General features: G+C 40.4%; 1 protein-coding gene across 4 annotated transcripts in view; it reads left to right on the top strand.

Moving 5' to 3' along the window:
* The window catches only part of LOC120715371 (butyrophilin-like protein 2), a 42,811-nt gene that overhangs the window by 7,191 nt on the left and 13,142 nt on the right, over positions 1-22,478 (top strand). Inside the window, exons 6-7 of one of the 4 annotated variants that reach the window (XM_040002332.1) lie at positions 5,553-5,651; positions 6,036-6,202. The exons of 1 other annotated variant lie outside the window; for it this stretch is intronic. In XM_040002332.1, coding sequence (XP_039858266.1) covers positions 5,553-5,651; positions 6,036-6,046 — 110 coding nt within the window. In that variant the 3' untranslated portion in view covers positions 6,047-6,202. Of the gene's footprint in view, positions 1-5,552; positions 5,652-6,035; positions 6,203-21,042; positions 21,339-22,478 lie in introns of those variants that run through there. 2 more of the 4 variants (XM_040002329.1, XM_040002330.1) reach the window with 2 other exon arrangements.

Below are 22,478 nucleotides of genomic sequence, written 5' to 3'. Positions count from 1 at the left end.
CAGTCTCAGCTGATGCAGGTTTCCCCAATCTTATAAACAGTACATTTGGACAATGACTGAATCTAGTCCACTGAAGGAACAATGGGCTGTGAAGTCAGTTCCTTGATACTTAATATGCAAATTCTCATGAGTCCCATTCACAGAGAGTTGGGGAATGGCTGCAATCACAGCATTGTAAGATGGTGATAGATGTACCCTTAGGCCCCTCCTCGATTCAGAGATGGTCTTTCCCTTTTCACGTAAACGGCCTCCTTGACTCTGCCCTCAAACCAGCGTTCCTCCCTGTCCAGGATGTTACATCCTCATCATTGAAAGAGTGTCCACTGGCCTGTAGGTGTGAATAGACTGCAGAGTCCTGGCCTGACGAGGTGGCTCTTCTGTGTTGTGCCATCCTCTTCGCCAGAGGTTGTTTGGTTCCCCCGATGTATAAATCCTGGCAATCCTCCTGGCACTAAACAGCGTACACTATGTTACTCTGTTTGTGTCGGGGGACCCGATTCTTCAGGTGGACTAATTTTTGCACAGCGTGTTTTGGGGTTTAAAAGCCACAGAGACCTGGTGTTTAGGAAAAATGTGTCTCAACTGCTCTGATACTCCTGACACATACGGGATCACTACAGGTTTTCTCTTAGGCAGCTGTTGTCCTTCTCTCCTGGATCGTCTGGAGCTTTCTTTAGGTGCCTTCCCAGCTTTGCCAAAAGTCCAGCTGGGATAACCTCAATTACTCAGGACCTTCTTGATGTGCTGTTCTTCTGCCTCCCTGGTGCTGTGTCTGTGGGGATGGTGTTCGCTCTGTGTTGTAGCGTCCTGATGACGCCCAGTTTGTGCTCCAGTGGATGATGAGAGTCAAACCTTAGATACTGATCCGTATGTGTAGGTTTACGGTACACGTCAGCTTTTAGATGTCCCCCATTACTGATGGAAATCTCACAGTCTAAGAAGGCTAACCTGCCACTTTTCATATCCTCCCTGGTGAATTCGATGTGTCGGTCCACCGAGTTAATGTGATCCGTGAAATGTGGTACATCCTGAGATTTGATTTTCACCCAGGCGTCATCCACATATCTGAACCAATGGCTTGGTGGTGTTCCAGGGTAGGATAGCAAAACCCTCTTTTTCACTTCTTCCATGTACAAACTGGCCACGATGGGGGAAGCTGGGAAGCCCATGGCACACCCATGTTTCTGCCTGTGGAACTGACCCTTCTATGTGAAGTAGGTGGAATGAAGACACAGTTCCAAAAGTGAACACACTTGGTGGATGCTGAGAGTGGTCCTGTTGCTGAGGTTGGTGTCATGCTGTAATCTCTTATGGACTACCTCCAACGCTTCCGTGACTGGGATGCAAGTGAAGAGAGATGTAAGGTCGTACGAGACCATGGTGTCATCTGCCTCCATGATGACATCTCTCACCTTCTCAACAAAATCCAAGGTGTTCTGGATGTGGTGTTCAGAGCTGCCCACCAGCGGGTTGAGGATTGAAGCCACAAACTTGGAGATGTTATAGGTGACAGAGTTGATCATGCAGACAATCGGTCTTAAAGGTGCACCCTGTTTATGTATTTTCAGTAAACCATACAGACTTGGTGTAGATTCCCCTGGGTATAGCCTGTGATATGAGGTCCGGCCAATAGCCTTGTCTTGTTCTAACTGCTTCAGACAGTCTATCCTTCCTGTAGCCACTTCCTGGGTCTTGTTTCAGGGGCTCATAAGTATTTTGTCACTGAGCAATGACAAAATTTTCTCATGACAGTCTTTCTGGTTTAGCAAATCTGTGCACCTACCCTTGTCTGCCGGAAGGCAAGGCAAGGCAAATTTATTTGTATAGCACAATTCAACAACAAGGTGATTCAAAGTGCTTTACAGAGACATTAGAAACAAAAACAAATAAAAAGCATGATTTAAAATTGATTAAAACAAGCAAACAAACAAACTAACTAAACACACACATTTCACACCTGTTCGCGCGATCTGAACCCTTATTGTAAGGGGAGCTACCAGTCCTTCTGTGGATGAGCTACTTTCTATTTTAAATTCCCTGAATTTAAAATACTCTCTAGACCCAGTCTAGACCCAGCTGGGGAGCTACCCAGAGCTCTAAACCCACTTAACAAACAGACAAACAAACAAAACAGTATATAAAATCAAAACAGATAAAATCAGAACAGTAGATAAGATCAGTAGTTAGTGTAAGTTTTGAAATTTAAGCTTAAAAGTGTGGATTTGGTGCTTTATTCAAATGCAGCTGAGAACAGGTGAGTCTTCAACCTGGATTTAAATAAACTGAGTGTTTCAGCTGATCTGAGGCTTTCTGGGAGTTTGTTCCAGATATAAGGAGCATAAAAGCTGAATGCAGCTTCTCCGTGTCTGGTTCTGACTCTGGGAACTGATAAAAGACCGGATCCAGATGACCTGAGGGATCTGGATCCGGAAGGATGATAATGTTGTTGTCATTACTAAGGGATGTGAGTGCCTTCCTCTCCCCCATGCTGATGTTGGAGGCTGAATTTACTATTTATACAGTTGAGGAAACCTGCAGTCAGCTGAGACTAAAGAAGTCTCTTGGATTAGTGGCTTTAGCTCAGGCGGTAGAGCAGATCAGCTGCTGATTGGAAGGTTGGCGATTCAATCCCTGGCTCTCCTAGTTTGCATGCCAAATATCCTTGGGCAAGATACTAACCAACTTGTTCTCATTTATACACATTCATATCTCTGATATGAATGTGTATAAATGACAGTTAGAAAGCACTGAAAGTATAGATAACAGTGCTTGTGTGTGAATGGGTGTGTATTGCTGAATGTGACGTGTTGTATAGAGTGCTTTGAGTACTCCAGGAGAGTAGAAAAGCACTATATGTGAATCAGTCCATCTAATTAGTGACGAAATGTTTCCCTCACTGAAAACGCTACTTTCAGATGAACAGAATCAACTTTTTGGGATTTACTTACCTGGATGATTGAGCATGCATCAAGAAGTCAAGCCTACTCCATAAAGTCTTGTCCAGCACATTTCAGAAATTCTCACAGGGGTGAAGGCCTGGATTCTTTTAAGAGGCCATTTCTGTTTTGCTTTGCTCAAGCTTTCTTGTATTTACAGTAGTGTTATTTTAATCTGTGCTGCTTTTATCTACAATGTATGTAAACAGACCAGTGTGATGCCACTTTGGAAATCCAATCCTGTTTTAGAGCATGTGTAAACCAAAAAAGTAAGTCTGGGAAACAGATGGAAGGTTAAAGGTTAAAACTGAGATGAGCTACATGTGAAATATAGTTAAAGAAAAAGACCAAAAGTAGAAGATCTAATTATTATTTTAAATTAAGCACGTTATTTGCCAACAACTTTTCAAAACTATTTTGTTTTTGAATGCAAACCTTATATTTTTTAAATGGAAAAAAAAGAATGTTTATTATTATTTTAATACCAGAGAAACACCAATTTGTTAAGAAATTAACAATAAACTTTATTGAAAAACTGTTTGATTGTACTTTGTTTATTTATCTAGTTGTTTAGTGTATGTCAACACTGATACAACTGTTAGGGTACTTCAAATATAGATTGCAGTGAATTATAATGCATGTGGAACTTTATGATATTTTGGAGTTTTGTTTGAGAAAATTTTCTCTACCTAGAATTTCTTCAATTTTAATTAAATACCCCAGGTCTAGCAACTTCAGTAGTAGAGCTCGTCAGCCTCTGAGGAGTGGTGATATAAATATTACTTCGGTTTTTATTGTGTTTAAATATCAAGAACAATGAAACTAGTTAAAAGGCAAGAAAAAAAACTACTGATAATGTGACATTCATATTTTCTCACATACTTTGGTCTGTCGGTGAGGTAGTCCAGAATCCATGTAGTGAGGTGATGGTCCTGAGCTCTATAGCCTGTCCTTCAAAACCATGGGCAGAATTGTGTTGAAGGCACTGGAGAAATCAAAGAACATGATTCTCACAGTGTTCCCAGCGGTCTCCAGGTGAGAGACCTGGTTTACAAATTTGCTGTCAGCTTTGTGGTAAACCTTAAAAAATCTCCTGTGTTTCCGCATTAGAATGGGATTTGTTTCAGTGTGACAGCAGCTTCAGGTTTATAATTTTAACTGGTAATCATGTCACAGTGCTTCTTAAACCAACTAAAGTAATTTAAGAATGAATTATTTTCTTTCAGGGATAAAGAAGGAAAGCAATGCTTTACTTTTTACACTGAACACAACAGTATACAGATTTTAAATGAAAATATTTTATACTATATGATAGCCACAAATCTTTTTAGTGGCTTTTGCAATAGCATTTCTTCATTGCTTCATTAGACCAAAGACAAGTAGCGATTGTTAAGAAACTGTTTTTAAAAAGTCATCAGTGTGATCCAAAGTGTTGTTTGACCACACATTTCACTACAGATAATTTTAATTATATTATTTTGTTTCTGCTTTATTTGGTTCATTTCCTTTGCAAGTTTTACTTTGTTGAGCTGTTTTGTTTTATTTTTACTAGATTATTTTTTATACTTCATTTAAGCTTTTATATTATTGGTTGTGTTTAGGGTTTAGCTGATCTAACAGGATTTGTTCTGTATGTTATACTCACAGGTGCATCTTTCTTAAGGATGTTTAGGATATGGACAGGAGTGACCTTATACCGTATGTATTTGTAGGAGTTTCCCTGTAAGGAGGAAATATTAAGGCCTGTGATTCTTTAGATGTTCAGGGTTCTTCTGTGACCTTCTGGATGAGTCATCAGTGCACTCTTGGAGTAGTTTTGGTCGGCCACCCACTCCTAGGAAGTGGATGGTCACCAGTGTTCCAGGTTTTCTCCATGTGTGTATAATGGATCTCACTGTGGTTTGCTGGAGCCCCAAAGTTTTATACATTGTTTTGTAACCTTTCGAGAGACTGATAGATGTCAGTGACATCGTTTCTCAGTGGTTTCTTTAGATTGTGGCATGACGTGGTGCTTTTTGAGATCTTTAAGCCTGCTTTGTCAGACAGGCTCTGTGTAGGTGATGCCAGACGATTAAATATAAAATAAAAACAAGAATAAAATACATAAAAAACATAGAAACATACATAAAGAAAACATACATAAAAAAAATACGTAAAAAATTATATCCTAACACTCTCCCCCAGTGCAGAGAGTCATCTGTTGGCAGTGCAGCAGGCGGTCATTACACAGACAGATTTGTATTCCTTGTTTTCTGCAATCATCAGTCTGAAGAGATTCACTTTAATGATGTGTGTATCTAAGAAGCTCAGGGTCGAGGAAACCTCGATTACAGACAGACTCACACATGTTGTCAGATGTGAGGCTCAGTAAAAGGAAAACAGGAGTCTGTGAGCAGCAGCACAGATTCAAACATCCTTCATACAAGACAAAACTCCAACATCATCTTTACAGCTGAGAGCAGAACCAGAGCCAGCCTGTGAGCTGTGGAGACGAGCAGGAGGAAACAGGAAGTTGGATCCATGCTGACATCACTGAGCTCGCTGTTTAAACCTGCTGTTTGTTCCTAACATGCAGTCACAGTCTGAGTTACACAAATGTTTTCTCTTCTGTTCCAGAACCAAAGACTGGATGGATTGTAGCTGGTGTTGCTGTTGGTTTTGCTGTTGTTGTTGTAGTTGTGTTTCTTGTCTGGTGTTGCATCAAGAAAAAAAGAGGTAAGTTTAATATATTTATGAACATTCTCGTATTTTTGTGTGACTGTCATGTTTACAGTCTTGCTTTTTTCACTTTCTCTTTTAATATATTAATGAAACGAACTGAAATGAACTAAAGCTTATTGTGAGGAAAGAGGAGGAACACACTGCAGAGGCTGATGAAGATGGTTAAACAGCAAACATTTATTCATAAAGACAGTTTAGCACTTTGTCTGTAATCATAATAAAATTGGGTGAATCTGCCCGCTGTAGTTATGTTGCCATATCGGCAAGTATAATTCAAACACACTCATGTGTCATCGTGCACGCCACTACTTAAATTCGCAGCACTACATTTCTGCTCAGTTATGACTTTTTAACACAGTTTTGCTTTCCAATCTGCAGGAGTCCTCTGAACCCTCAGCCCAGGAACGGAAACTCAATGCTGATCAAAGTGAACCTGTGTGAAGCAAGGGCGTAGATTTGGCATGGACGGAAGGCACATGTCCCCACCAATATCCAGCAATTATTGAATTGTCCCCACCAATAATTTGATCTTTTCGAGTAAAGAAAAACAAAACCAATAGAAAGAAGAAAAAAAAAACCGATCTGTCAGCGTCTCATTCACCCAGTGGTGCAGAAAGAGTTAAATTACGTTCTCTACTGGAGTCCTACGTCATGTGACAAATATGGCCAATGTGATTGGCTGTTCCTTTCAGGGAGCTCTGTTTAGTTTTAGCAGCGGCAAACCTGCGCTGCGAGGAGGACGGCAGCACAAAGGAAGAACCTGGATATAACAAAGTGTTTTTCAAAGAAACCTGTAAGTCACTTAAAGTCAAGTTCACTCATAAAATGTGTCCGTCACAATAACATTACAGGCTATGCTAGGCCATACATGCCAACCCTCCCGATTTTTCCGGGAGAATCCCAAATTTCAGTGCCCCTCCCGAAAATCTCCCAGAGCCACCATTCTCCCAATTTTCACCCGGACAACAAAATTGAAAAACCATATGGTTTCCAACAATGGCTACTACTACTGCAGCTACTTAGTTTTAATATTACTCTTATTACTCTTTCTGGGTCGCAAAATAAACTTTTAACATATTTTCAGGCGAGAATGTAGCTCTGTAAACTTCAAATATCTGAGCCAAAAAATGATTTCCAATGTTTCCGTGTGCTTTTTATGTGTAATATCTTTACGTATGTTGCTAAATAGACTTTGGTGAACAGGTATTACAAAGGTGTTATATATAAAATTACAAAATCACCTGTTTCTCAAGTATCTTTGTAACTGTGTTATTGTACTTACATTATAATCAATCAGCTCCCTTTTGTCCACTTAAAATATGTTTACAGAACTATTTTTGCATTTGTTGCAATTTCAACTGTCCTCTAGGCCAGATTACTCTTAAAAGAGACATTTTTAAAGTCAACAATATTTTTTTTTAACTGCATAAATAAAGGATACATAAAAGTCACTGATAAAAACTGAATGCAGCTTCTACCTCGTTACAGGAATATTGTTTGTTACTTAAGATGACTTGATATCATTCATGAGGGATACATTTGATATATGTTTCACATATTATAGACCAACAAGTTATTTATAGCAGTTTAAATACAAGCAGTCAGTTTTTGGTAAATACCGGAAATCAGTTTTTGGCAGACAATCACTTTTTGGCACAACACCGGGTCCTCAGGAAGATGCAGCCTCTGAATGTGGACACCCCCAGCCTGTTTCCAGCTGGACAGTAATAACAGTGACATGTAACTTATTTTATATATATATATATATATATATATATATATATATATATATATATATATATATATATATATACTCCCCACCCCCAACAGCCCTTTTGAATGTCTCAAGGTTGGCAAGTATGTGCGAGGCTTTGGCCCACATCAGTCTAAAATTGTATCTAACCATGAATAACGTGTTGCCATGTCCACCAGGAGAGACTGGACAGTATAGATGTAAAACAAATATGCCAGCAGTTTATCTCAGTTAACGAGAGAAAGCATGTGTTTGGCTCCTTCACATAGTGGACATTGAGTTGTTGTGTGGGACATGTAGTACATGTCTGTTGCTGTAACAGTAGTTTATGTTTAGAATAAAACATCCCAGGGGGGTGGGATGCCCTCAGGCCTCTGGCCTCTGGGCCTGAAGCTCGGTCCTCTCTGGCACAGCTGGCTGCCGGCAGAGCCCGCGGGCACGCCACTGCAACCCCCTCTGGCCTCTGCTCCGTAGCTGCGGGGTGACCTCTCCTTTGGGGCTCTACTCAGCTCTTCCCAGGAGGGTGGCACGGTTCCCCCCCCTTTGGTGGTCCTCCTCGGGTCCTTGTACTCTGGGGGCCTCTGGATATCTGGAGTCTTGATCTCCTCCATACCTGCTTCATACCCTGGTGGACGGGGCTATGGCTCCCCACACTCCCTAGCAGATCGTTACATGGAGAAACCTTTGGAATACAAGCATGCTGATCCACACAGGTATGCACACAGGTGTACACAGACGCGGACTACAGCTTTCTTGGCTGCTGCCTCAAAGCACATTGTGCGTTGTCTATCTTGCGTGCTGCACAATATCGTTTATTATTTAGTATCTACTGATATCTACTGCTAGCTAGTTTATTGTGATGGTGCCGTTTTTTTTATTATGTTGCTCTTTGTTGTTTGCTTTCTCTTCTGTTTTTTTTCTCCATACAGGTGATCCAGGTGTTTTTTTTTTTTCTTTCTTCCCCCCCTTCTCACCGTCTCTTCTCCCCTTTGGTTTTCTTTCTCTCCCTCTCTTTCTTTCATTCTTTCTCCCTGTCCTATCCCCCAGTCATGTCTGTCCCGTTTGTAGCAACTGAAAATAAAATAAATTCATAATTATAATAAAGGTCAATCAAATGGACCAATATGGCAAGGCCATGATGATCCACTTGGTAAAATAAATCCGCTTGGCATCTTTCTTGGCCTTAAGACAACAATTCTGATGGCTAAAGATCCAAACGGGACACAAAAAAGAAAAAGAATAAAACATCCCAGCTCACTGATTTGATTGGGGCAGTAGTGCCTAAAATGTTGCATAATGTTGCTGAGAGATCTTTTACTTTGTGGTAATTTTAGATGAGTAGTTTTATGGACAAAAACCACCAGTCCTTAAATCTATTTTTATGTTTGTATGATACCTGATTTATATGGAATATGGCTGAAGTAAACTAAAGTCTAAAAATACTTAGTCAGTCATTTGTTTAATAGTAATTTAACATTATATAATTCACATATAAAACTATGAATTGTAATTTTAGATGGTTTAAAAGCATGTAGAACTGCATATGTAGGCAAGTATATTTCTCCTTTTTTTTTTTTTTTATTATCAAGAAGCAAAAATAAAAAGGAAAAAAAAAAGAAACAGGGCAGGGTTTGGTGGTTGAATCATCCGTCCCCACCAATGCCAAAACCAAATCTACGCCCTTGGTGTGAAGTACGGTGTGTGTGTTGCTTATGTTTGTTTTATGAGAACCAAATTAAGTTTTGGAGCACAGCAGCTTGGACATGTTGGATTATTCTTGATATTTTCAGCAGTTTAAAAGTTCAGACCAGCTTTTAATCCTGTGGTTTAGCACATGGTTAAAAGTCAGGATGGAGGGATGTAGTTTCTGCTGCATTTGTGCAAAATAAATGTTTCCTGTTCAGTCACCACAGCCATTTTTCTAATACTTTGATCATCATCACTTCACATATATCTGTGTAAAAAATAAAAGTATAAATGTTTATCTCAAAGTCCTCAGTACTTGATAAAAAATACTTTCAAATACCGTCTAACACCATCTTTTCAACACTGGGCATTTGGGATTTTTTTTTCTATTTGAATGAAAACAGATGCAGCACATCAATGTTTTTCTTTATTCCACACATGTATGAACTGTCATCCTGTCACCTGAAATAGGTTTAAAATATTAAATTACTGTTGTATTTATTCCATGAGAGCTCTGAGGTCATTGTCCTGTGCTTTCCTCTTCTGCAGCAGTTTAATAGGACGGAGCAGAGAAATGGCTCCACCTTCTCTTGGTGCATAACATGTTACTAATAAAGAAAACTACTTTTAGCTGCTCCGTTTACACAGCAGGTAGCGCCGCATGTTTGATTTGCCCACACAATTAATACTCTGGATGGATTTGTGTTCCCAGCTGCACTCATATTTCAGTAAATATTTAAATAATATTTAAAAAGAAATTTGTCTGATAACAGCATGTTTGTCAAACAACTGTCTCAAGTTAATTCTTTAACCCTAAACATACATTAACTTAATGTAATTAACTATAACCCTGACCTGTTCTGTTGTAAATAAATGTATTTTGCAGTTTAAAAAAAAAGTGCCTTTTTAAATATGCTTTTGCATTGTATCTTTTTATTCTTGCTAAAGAAAACTGTCAGGATACACACAGTAGGTCAACTGTTTTTGATGTTTGATATTGGAAATTATGTTCATGCTTTTAATTCATCATGTCCTAATACATTATCATTTTTCACACAGCTCAAGGATCGCGGAATAAAATATCAAACTGTTGTGACTGTGTGTGTTTTCAAACTTTCGTGTAACCAACTTGGGAAGACTCGAGGAGAGGGGCAGGTTATACTTTTCTGAAAACATCTAAACTTTTACCAGAATGATGGGAAGAGAAAAGTATGAAGGAGAGAAATGACTTATGATCTGAAGCACACCCACATCATCTGTCGAAGTGGAAGCAGTGTACAGCTTAAAAACTTAAAGGAACAGTTTAAAAGCACATCAAATCTCAATCAAATCAAACTGGGTAATGTGTTACCAACAAAAGGATGCTACATAGTTGGATGGAAATGAAAATGATCAATCTACAGAGAGCTGAATTTAAACAACACCATCTAGCCTTTCTGTGTGGAGGCAGGCAGTTAGTGAGGTTAGTTTAATTGGAGTGTGGATGTGAGTGCAAATGGTTGTCTCTCTGTGTTAGACTGGTGACCTGTTCTGGGTGTGCCCTACCTCTCGCCCTGTGGCAGCTGTGATAGGCTCCAGCAACCTTGATTTGGACAAATAAAAAAGAATGGATGGATGGATTTATTTTTTTAAAAGGAATATAAAATCACAAAGTATTTGCAGTCACCAAAGGCATCTAGTGAAGACCTTATGACCAGATGGTTCAAACGAGGCAGATACAAACAAGAAGCAAAACAACAGGACACCTAACATGCAAACAGGGAGGACACAGGAGGCCAGGAGAAGGGAACACCAAACTATAACCAAGAACAGAAACTACACAGCAAAATGAACAGATCCCAAAATAGCCACAAATAACAAAAATAAGCATACAAAAGAAATAAAACAAAAGCTCTAAAATAGTACATGAAAAACAAACTAAAGGTATTTAAGGTCTATTTAATAAAAATGTGAACTCAAACGCAAAAACACTGGGTCAAAAAGATGTGGTTGATGTTTGGTGGTGGATGGGATGTAGCTCCTTCTGGTGTTTTTCATTCAAACCAGCGAAGAATGAGTCTGATCATCTGCCAGCACAGCAGGACCAGGAGTGGACTGACTAATCAGGAGTACCTGCCTGAGGCCAAAGGGTCGTTATGGACAGTCAGCTCAATCAACAGTTTATGGGCCACACTGACTGCACACTTTTGGTGTCTCCCTCTCTCTTTGCCAAGGGAGACAGGATGAACCAGGTTGATCACATAAAGTAAGAAAGATGGGGAGATAGGGACTGAAAAGAGAAAGATGCCAGTTAGAAATCAGGTCAGACTAAAACAGGAGCTGAAACAGGAACAGCTTCTTTTACACTGTTGGAGCTCAGGGTCAGTTTCAGTGAATCTGTGTGTGAAGGTTTTAAATAAGCGTGCTCATTGCTTGACTGTAAAAACACTGGAACATCAGATAGTTCCTAACAGAAGGTGATGTTAGCCTGCAAAGTTAGCAGTGGTGATTTGTATGAACAGAGTGGCCTAGGATGATGTCAGATTTCTGGACTGAATATTGTACCCGACCTCACTGAATGTGCCTGTACAAGGAAATTAAAACCAGCACAGATCACAATGTGAAAGACAATGACCTGCAGTCTCTGAAAGGCCAAGACAGCATCACATGTGACACAACTGAGGGGAGGACGTAAAACTAAATTTAAGAAAAGGAGGCTGCCAGAATAAAACAGGAAGTGATAAAATAAAAGAACATCTAACATAGAAACTGAGAATTAACAACACAGGAAACAAGAGAGGGCGAGAGAACTGAAAGAAGGAAATCAATACGTGCAACCTGACTGAACAGAAAGTACACAGAAAACTAACTGACCTTCAAAATGACAGGTTACTATAAATGATTAAACTTAACTTGCAAATGAATAAATAAACAAATGGAAGCTCCTAAATAGAACATGAAAGCAAACTAAGAACTGACAAAGAATATTTAAAAAAAATTAAAAAAATAGAAATTCCCAAACTAAAAACACTGGACCATGACAGGTTAGGAACCACTGAGCTACCATCACAACACTACATGTTCACATCACTATTAAAATATCACAGTAATTCTTCATTTTTAGACAGAATGAATACTTTCAATACTTTTTGTGTATTTTGCAGATAATCAAATAATTGTAAATATATTAAAGAGTCAAGAATAAAAACATCAGTGTAGCAACATGATTATTGGTGTCTTTGCACAGCACATACTTTGTAGCTGATATTCTAACCGTTACAGAGGAGCTGAATGCAGTAAAATACAGGTGAAGTTGTTTAGTTGGTTCGTTAGGTAGTTAGTCTCATTGTTTACTCAGGTTTTGTTTGTACCTGTTCGGGCAGTTATGGGTGTCACTCAGCACCTTTGTGTGTGAAAGTTATTATTACGTTCACCCATCTGTGCAGCACAGAAGGATCAGGATCACCACCCAGATCCTTTTCATGCAGTGTTTACATTCATTTACTTTAACATTTACTTGAGTCCCACACAGGTGAAGTCTGAGCCTCTCACAGGTTTACTGCAGTGTTGATGTGCAGTGAAACGTTTTTTGTTTGAACTTTCTCCATGTTTTCATGTCAGCTCGGCTTTGCATTACTTGTCATTTGTGACTTAAACAATAGGGTGCATACAGATATTAATAAACAGTTTATTGGTTTTAACAAAATAAAACTGCATCTTAGGATTTACTGTGTTCAGGATGGTGCAGTGATTATTATGGTTGCCTCTCAACAACAAGGATCCAGTCAGAGTTTTGTGCTCTGTACTCTGGCTTCGTTCCACTCTGTCAAAGAGCCATGTGACAGGTCAGTGACCTGTCCAGAGTCTGTTGCTCTGTGACCATTAAATGCAGAGTCAGAACATAAAGTAAACTAAATGAAATGAGTTTGTGAACTTGGAAAACCAACTAACTTGTAATAAAAGCTACAGAGGGAATATTCTTAGTTTTGTTCTGTTAGCTCGGTAAAAATCTTATTACAGTGTCTGATGAGGTTTTGGTGTTTACTGAGTTTCTGGATGTCTACAACACTGTGAGTCGGCTGCTTTCAGAAGGTTCTGTGTTGGTATTGTAATATCTGTACTGATTTTCTAAATCCTGCCTCTGACATATGCCCCCCATACAATAATAATAAAAAAGACTAAAATTAATACTGAAACCAATAAAGACTAAACAATATAAACTGGATGAAACAAGAAAATGTTATCTGGAAACAGTAATAAAATAAATAAAAATACTAAGTAGAAAATACAAAGTTACAATGTGGAGGCTGGGCTGCTAACTCATGAGCTGACACTGTAGTTAAACTACTACACTAACACTAGATCAGCAGGTTGCGTTTATTAAGTGCACGGGTATCTGCTTATCTGTGCCAGCAGATCAATAAAACATAAAACTGGAGCTGAAACTTGTTTGTGATCAGATTCTCTCTCTTCTGTCAGGTTTAGAGGTGGGCAGATTCCTCATGTCTCCACCTGTGGGTGAAACTACCCTTAAGTTACTTTCATCCATCTGGAGCTCATAGCTCATCATTAGCTGAGTGTTTAAGGACCTGCTGTGTAAGTCGCTCTCTGCCAGATCGTTTTCTCCACCATGGTTGTTAATCTCTAGCTGCTGTTCTTACCCCTCAATAATTCCTTTGCTCTGTTTGCTTCCTAGTTCTCAGCTCACAGAAGCACACCTGCCTGCCCAGTCTCCACTCAACCTTCTATCATCTCCAGATTCCAGCCTGATCCCCTGTGCCCCCTCTCTCTTCTCAATCTAACTAACTCCAAGTAAGGACACATAAGTAAGACTCTTGAAGCACATACAGACAACCTTTTATTATCCATCCATCCATCCTCATCCGCTTTATCCGAGGCCGGGTCACGGGGGCAGCAGCCTAAGCAAAGAGGCCCAGACCTCCCTCTCCCCAGCCACCTCCTACGTCCTATATAGGAGCACCTGTTCCATCAGTCTGCTTCCATCAATTATTCAGTTTTAAATAAACTGTTCAAATTTTTCCCGGCTGTCTGAATCTGCTTATCAGTCCAGAAACTACAAAACCATGACAATTAAATGGTGTGTACCACACAGCAGGTCATAATTGCATTAAATGTTCCAAAAGTCACCAAAACCACAAACACTTCAGTGACTTCAGTTGACAGACGCCCACTACGTTCAGCTGACTGTGCTGATGATGGACACCTAAATTCATCCAACCATCTGCTTTCATGAAATCTCACCATCATAAATTTTGAATGCATCAGATTTGTGGTTGTCAGGTTTGGCACATCAGCGAGTCAGAGTCCAGAGTGACTCTGATATCAACCCTCTGACTCCACATGAAACAACATTTACTCCAAAACACAAAAAACTGGAGCATTACTGGGATTGGCAGCTTTAATTAACTTCAAAGTGAAACTGTCCAACTTATTCCTGGCGCTGGATCATCTGACAGCCTTTAAAACAATTTCCCTCGGGATAAATAAAGTATTATCAATCATAATATGACTTACTGTCTGTATTGTACTGTACAGTTTCATCTTCGTCAGCATCTGGACTCTGATGATCAGAGTCTAATTGCCAGAGAGCTGAATTTTGTATCACAACAATTCATTTTCAGTCTTTCCAAAATGTTTTCTCCTTATTGATCTGGAGCGGGTTATAAATTTTAGACTGATGCTTGTAAGATGTTTCTGTGTGCAGACCTGAAGTGAATGCTGAACACATCCTGTTCGCGTGCCGGCTGTTTCTGAGGAAAACTTACCCGAGGCTGCAGTCAGAGTTGTTGTTTGGTTTTATGGCTTTTCTTCAGAAACTCATATTTAAATTAATTCAGGGTCTCACGCCAACCCGAGAATATTTCACGTTTTTCCTTTTAATAAACTTTCTCGGGTTCTCTTTTCTTCCACTTTTTAAATATTTTTTTCATGGGTTTAATTTTTCCTTTTGCTAATTGATGATCAGAAAACATACCTGATGAAACAGGACTGCAGTGAACCAAACAAGTGCAAAGACTCCTGGGACAGTTCATGTTTACCTCTGAAGCTGTTATCAGTGTTAACAACATTGTCATCCCCTATGTAGCCGGTGTATCAGAGAAACTCAGGAGAGTTTTCTCCAAGCACGACATCCCGGTGTATTTCAGACCCAGCAACACACTCAGACAGAAACTGGTTCACCTGAAAGACAAAACTCCAAAACACAAACTTAACAATGTGGTGTTTGCTGTACAGTGCAGCGAGGAATGCCCAGACCTCTACATTGGAGAGACCAAACAGCCACTTCACAAGCGCATGGCACAACACAGAAGAGCCACCTCCACAGGACAAGACTCAGCTGTCCATCTGCATCTAAAGGATAAAGGTCACTCTTTCGAGGATGCCAATGTTCACATTTTGGACAGAGAGGACAGATGGTTTGAAAGAGGAGTGAAAGAAGCATCTATGTCCACTGTGAGCGACCATCTTTGAACAGAGGCGGGGGTTTACGACACCAACTCTCTGCCATCTATAATCCAGTTTTGAGATCCCTCCCCAGACGCCTTAACGCCCACTCACATCCTGGGCCATCTGACCTCAGGAAATCACATGATTTCACACCATGTGATTAGGTAGAGGATCATCAGGGGGTCCTTTGTCCCTCTTTGGGGGGAAACTCCCACTGGGTTTAAATCTGGGACTCTCCACCATTTGACCTTAGAACTGAAGAAGCTTCTCGGATGAGAGGTGAAACGTCTTCAAGCAACTTAAACAAGTCCAGACGCTTTTCTTTCCAAGCTCCTTAGACTACGATGACCTGGATGACTGAGAACCTTCACAGACATGTCAGTGTTAACGTTTGATTTCCTCACTGCTGCAGATTATAAACCTGCTTAATGCTAATATGTTTCTGAGCACTGTGTGCAGACCTGACGTGAAACAAACACAAGTGTTGCAACACAACCTGTTCGTGTGGTTGATCTTTCTGAAGATTAGCCTGAGGGTGCACTCTTACTTATTGTGTGGGTTTGTGGTTTTTCTTCAGAAACAGGACTTGGCACTGCTGCAGTGTGTGACTGTGAACCAAAGAATTTTATTACAGATTTTGCAAGAAGAGAATTCTGCTGCAAAGGCAATACAAAGACTTTTGTTATTTTTGTAAATATCTTAGAAATATGGTATCTAACCAGATATGGCATTACCCCGGCCTCCAGTAACTCTCTGAGGAGTCTTTGTGTTATTGTTGAACCGGACTGCTTTCTTCCATCAGTGCAATATCTGCAAAATTAGAAGCGTCCTGTCTCAGAGGGACGGTCTGCTGTAATGTATTAATTATCAAGACGTCCTAAAAACTCTGTGAAAATAAAATGAAAATGACCTTGTAGTACCATATCACCCTATTAGAGCACTTCGCTCTCGCTCTGCAGGCCTGTTGTTCCTAGAGTATTTAAAAGTAGAATGGGAGGCAGAGCCTTCAGTTTTCAGGCCCCTCTTCTGTGGAACCAGCTTCCAGTTTGGATTCAGGAGACAGACACTATCTCTACTTTCAAGATTAGGCTTCAAACTTTCCTTTTTGCTAAAGCATATAGTTAGGGCTGGACCAGGTGACCCTGAATCCTCCCTTAGTTATGTTGCAATAGACATAGGCTGCCGGGGATTCCCATGATGCACTGGATGTTTCTTCTTCAGCCACTATGTGTTTATGCATCACTTTCCATTTAATTATTTGTTATTATTCATCTCTGGCTCTCCTCCACAGCAAGTCTTTATCTTGTCTTCCTCCCCTCACCCCTCACCCATCATGGCTGCTGTCCGCTCCTCCTTGAGCCTGTTTCTCCTAAAGATTTATTTTTATTAAAATTACGTTTTTCTTTCTTACTGTCACCAAGTGCTTGGCTCACAGGGTGTTTTTTTTATTGTTGGGGTTTTTGTGTATTAATGTAGAGTCTTTATCTTACAATATAAAGCACTTTGAGGTGACTTTTGTTGTGATTTGGTGCCATTTAAAATGAATTCAATTAAATACCATGTGAGGAAAAGATGCATTCAGTCGGTTGGATAAACATAAACTGGGAGCTGATGTGTCAGTGCTACAACTTCCTGTGGAGGACGTGGATGCTGACACTGCTGGGTGAAATTCACCAGAGGACTGCAGCTCTGAGATAATGATGGTGCAGCAGGTCCACTGATCGGCAGCTTCTAGTAATTCCAGGTTTGTAGCTCCAAAACTCTGGAATCATCTTCCTCCTCAGATTAGGTCTTCCTCACTAACCGTCTCCTCATGAGCTTCAGATGAGTTTCAGTTTATTGTGTCACTTTCACAGTGCATCTCTTTTGCTATTATTATATGACTTTTTATCGTTATTTACTTTTATCATTTGTATTTATCCTCCAATTTTATTTATTGAAACATTACTATTATTGCTTTAAATCTTTTTATTGTTTCTTCTGTTTGTATTTGCTGTGAAGCACTTTGATCAATGTCGGCTGTGCATAAATGTGCTAAATAAATCAAATGACTTGTCTTGACTTGTGTACCTCCTTAGTCCCAAAAATCCTCACAAACCTGTTCCCAGTCTGGCGCCATGTGGCTGCAGTTCTTCCAGAAAATGTGCAGAATTTCATCTGAGCTGACGCTGGTTTAACTTCTTATTCGCTGAATCGTTTTAGACTTTCTCAGAGAAAGTATGCGTCCTTCTCCTGCTCTGAAATTTAACCTTTTTTATGTTTGTCACTGTGGATCACCCCAGAATAAACGAGAAGGAAGAGAGCCGACTGCAGCCACGAGAGGTTTTACCTTCACTCTCTGGCATGTAGTAGAGCTGGAATGATCTTCAGGAATTATAAACCATAAAGCCTCGTGGCTGCTGTATGAATTGGCCCAAAGCTCTACTCTGAGAGCCACAGACACATTTTGGAAAAGGTTCATGTTGGAGAAGAGGATGATGTCTGAAGAGGTCACAGCTCTGGTAACACTTCGATTTAAAATGTCTTAAATGCACCGAGCAAGCGATGAAATCCTTTGATAAAAAACTTGACTGACTGTAAACAAAACAACCTGAATCCCTGAATGACAGCAAACACATGCAGCTTTCCTCCAGCTCTGCTCTTCAGTCACATTCAGTCAGCATCATCCTTTCATGCCGTCATCTGTGCTTTGAGCTCGCGGTCAGAAACCAAACACAACTAAACATTTCACGCAGGGTTTCATTCTTCATCTTTAAACAAAGGTTGGTCTTTTACACTGAACAGGAAATTTCATCCTTCTTTATTTCTTCCCGCCCACCTTCATGACTCACCTTGTTTATATGGTTGCACATTCCTGAGTCACTGCAGGTTAATAACTAGTGCGTCCCACATGTTTACAAAGATATGGCTCCTCCACAGCCACTAAGGTCGGACAGTCCTACAGAAAATATAACTCTTATATCTGTATTCTTCTTCCACTGTCACAGGTGCCACAGTTTTCTTTGATCACTGAAGATAATATGCTGTCAGTGCATGTGTGTATAATAATGCTGACACACATTATTCTACAGGCCGTCAGTTCTTGCACATGCTTTTGTCAAACTGAGGTCATACAAAGTGAACATCAGAGTGGAACTGGATCTTTTTTCCTTATTGACTTTGTAGCCTTTGTCATAAATCATTCCTGTATTTAATCCTGAGATAACACTCAGCAATAATAATAAAATACACACCTTCAGTAGCAATCCCAAAGTAATTTTAAACTATTAACCTTACAGTCAGTTAACAGTCAGTTAATACTGGTTAATGATCAGGAAGGCTGGCTCTGTGGTCGGCATGAAGCTGGACACTCTGGTGACAGTGGCAGAGAAAAGGACACTAAAGAAACTGCTGGACATTATGGACAATGCTGGACATCCTCTGCACACGGTCGTAAACAACCAGAAGAGTCTGTTCAGTGACAGGTTGCTTCTCCCCAAGACAAGAACTAACAGACTTAAAAACTCCTTTGTCCCACACGCCATCAGACTGTTTAACTCCTCTCTGGAGGGGAGAGGGAGGGGAGACAGGAGGACAAAGGAGGGGGAACAACTAAGCTGTAGTGCCTCTTCACCTCACTGTGCAATACCTTGTGCAATACTTTTTTGTAAATAGTCAACGGTGCAATAGACCTCAATACTTGAAATGTGCAATTCACTTGTATTTTTATTTTTTATTCCTATTTATTCTATTTATCCCCTTCGTATATTTTATTTATATTCGTCTCTGTATTTATATATGTGTGTGTGTGTGTGTATATATATATATATATAATATTCTGTAACTGTAACTTCTGTCGGTGCTGTGCTTTTGGAAATCGAATTTCCCAGAGGAACCCACCTGAGGGATTAATAAAGTTCTATCTTATCTTATCTTAATACTGTGGGGGCTTAGTAGATTCATAGTTCAACTCCTTCATCCTGAGTGGGTGGATGAAACTAGCAGCCCACATGTTCAGGTTCTCAGTAAACATTACATTACTGGCTGTAAAAAGACTTTAAACTTTATTTAAACCTTGTTTACACAAAGCACACTCTGAAAAATCAGCTGGTATGAGGCCAAAGTGAGTCATAAATCTGTTCTTCAGAATCTAACCAACGTCATTTCCCACCACATCCTATTAATTAAGATAGTGTTAGATTAGATTAGCTGTGTGCACAATGATTCATGAGTGGTTCGTTGTGTTTTCCTATTATGGACAGAAATGTGGACCTATTGCTTATCGTTAATGTGTCCATGTTAAATAGAAGAAATACAATATTTTGGTTAAAACTGATCTATTCTGTTCATTTCTAGCTCTATGAGAGAGATGAGGATGGATGGAGGACAGTTAGTGAATGAGGAAGTACAGAGCTTTATGAAAGAGGAAGTGAGGACCGCGAAGATGATGAAGAGCGGAAAGACGGTTACTCCAGATGACTAACTGACGGTGCAGGACATGTGTGAGGACAGAGGGACAGTAGTGAGGTGTGCAGTAGGAATGACAGGTGGGTTCAAGGTGGGGGTGGGATTACATCAGGATCTGAGCTCCTTCTTGTTCAGTGATGATGAGCTGACAGAGGAGGTCAGGCAGGAGTCTCTGTGGATTCTGATATTTGCAGACGACACTGTGATCTGTAGTGAGAGTAGAGAGCAGGTGGAGGAGAGCCTGGAGAGGTGGAGGTGTGTGCTGGAGAGAAGAGGAATGGAAGTCAGTAGACGTGAGACTGAATACATGTGTGTGAATGAGAGGGAGGCAGGTGTAACGGGGAAGGAACAGAGGCAGTGACTTTGAATAGCAGGACACCGTTCTGCTCAGCAAGGTGCAGATAACCAGGGTCTCTTTGAGTTACCTGGATTAATTTCACCTGAGATTGTTGATCAGGATAAGATGGCACATAAAGCTGGTTATCAGCTAAGTTGACCCAAAGTCTGAACGTGTTCATGTGAAAGAGGTGGCGTTGGAAACATCCAACCAATCACAGTCATCATAGCAACAGCAGCTGAATTTACAAAGGAAGACTAAAATTATAATATTAGAAAAATATGAAAAGGTTAGAAGAAGTAAGAGAGATGCTGTAGAGAAATCAGCAATATGAGAGGAAAAGTGTCCAAAACACTGTATGAATCTGTGTGAGCGCTTTACATTAATGTTTCCATTTGTTCAACACGGTTTTAGTTTTTATTGTATCAGATGAACAACCTGGTTAATCTGTATTTATTACGAGGAGGAGCAGGAACAGCCTCAGTGTGTGTGTGTGTGTGTGTGTGTGTGTGTGTGTGTGTGTGTGTGTGTGCGTGTGTTTTCATCATATAGGTCATATTAGTGTAAAAAAAAAAAACCCTGCAGCTGTCTTTGACCTCAAAGGCTGCAGATTCCGTGGTGGGAGCTTCCTTTCTCTTTACTTCAGCCTAACCTTTTTACAATAACATGCCATCTCTGCTCATTAATCTTTCTTCTCTCCGCGTTTCTGTGTAATTGTCGCTGTTAAACAAGTTCAATCTAAAAGGCGCTGATGTTGCGACATATACATACACCGGAAGTGCAGTAATGGTTTACTGCTTTAAGAGAATAGAAACTCAAAGTGTTTTGGAGTGCGTCAGTGCGGGAGGGGGAGTGGCTCCGAGCTCTTTTTTCTTTTTTTTCTTTTTTAAAAAAAGAGATGCTGTAACGTTTGATCCTCAGAGGGTTTCTGCAGACATGGAGCTTCCACCACTTCTGTTTCTGAGCTTCTGTTTCCTGACTTTGTCCGGACTGACGTTTGGTGCTGAATCCGGTAAGAAACTCATTGGTTTAGAGTGATAATCAGTGCAGGCGCAGTCACGTTTCACAGCAGCGGATGGAGCTTTAACGCTGCTCAGGCTGCTGCTGTAGCGGGTGGATGACTGCGGAGTCTACACCTGTGACATCAGCTTTTAACGCAGCCGCGTTTTAGAGTAAAACAATGAGAGGGCAGATTAATGTGCAGCATCTTCAACAATGAACCGAAACTATTCTCTTTAGTGTTTATGATCAGTTATCAGAGATTCTCATTATTCCATCCTGACGTGTTTTAACCTGTAAACACATTTCTGCTGTTTGTGTCTGAATGCGATTTTTTAATGCATCTAAAGTTTTATGTTCCCTTAAAGTGGGTCGACAACAATAAAATGACTCATGGAATAGAGAATAATTAACCACACACACTCTCTCTCTCTCACTCTCTCTCTCTTCCTGTTTCTGAGTTGGAGCTCTTTGGCTCCTGTACTCTTTTTTTCCCCTCACACTCCTTCTTCCTGTCACTGTCTTCTGTCACACCTGCAGTCTTCTGCTCCTTGTTACCCACCACAGTATCTGGTTGGTTGTTCAGCAGCTGCTTGTCCCTCAGAACCACAGCCCTGCTGTTCTCAACCATCACTGGTGGTGTCTCCCATCGGGACATTTGGACTTCCAGTTCAATGCAGCACAGATGTTCTTGTACACTTTCCCAGCTTCTTGGTTGTGGTGCTCACTGTACGCTATCCTGTTCTGGTTCTAGTATGATCAGAGCCTCTGTGCCGTCCTTTTGCCCAGGTCAATGTTCACATCTCTGAGCATCTCCCTTGATATTGTAAGCCTGGGGACTTGTGCTCTCAGTTGGGTGGTTACCTTGAGTTTGGGCACAATCTCCATCTTCAGCTCAGTAGATGCATCTGTGATTGGAGGTGGCTGGACATCATCTAGTTCAGATCCACTCCTCCTTTCTATCAGGGTCAGCTCATTATCTCCATGCTGCTCACTATTGATCCCACTCAGAGCCGGACTTGGACAAAAAATTGTCGCTGGCAATTTTGGCCCAGGTGACCCACCATGATCGGTCACCCAGGTTAAATATGTGCACATGAAGCAATGATAACACTGAGTAGTGCCTGCAAAAAAAAAACAGGGAAATCGAACA

Source organism: Simochromis diagramma, unplaced genomic scaffold (genome assembly GCF_900408965.1).
Source record: "Simochromis diagramma unplaced genomic scaffold, fSimDia1.1 OVJJ01000438.1, whole genome shotgun sequence".
NCBI lineage: Eukaryota > Metazoa > Chordata > Actinopteri > Cichliformes > Cichlidae > Simochromis > Simochromis diagramma.
Note: the sequence above shows the minus strand (reverse complement) of the source record. Positions and strands in the feature narration are given on the sequence as shown.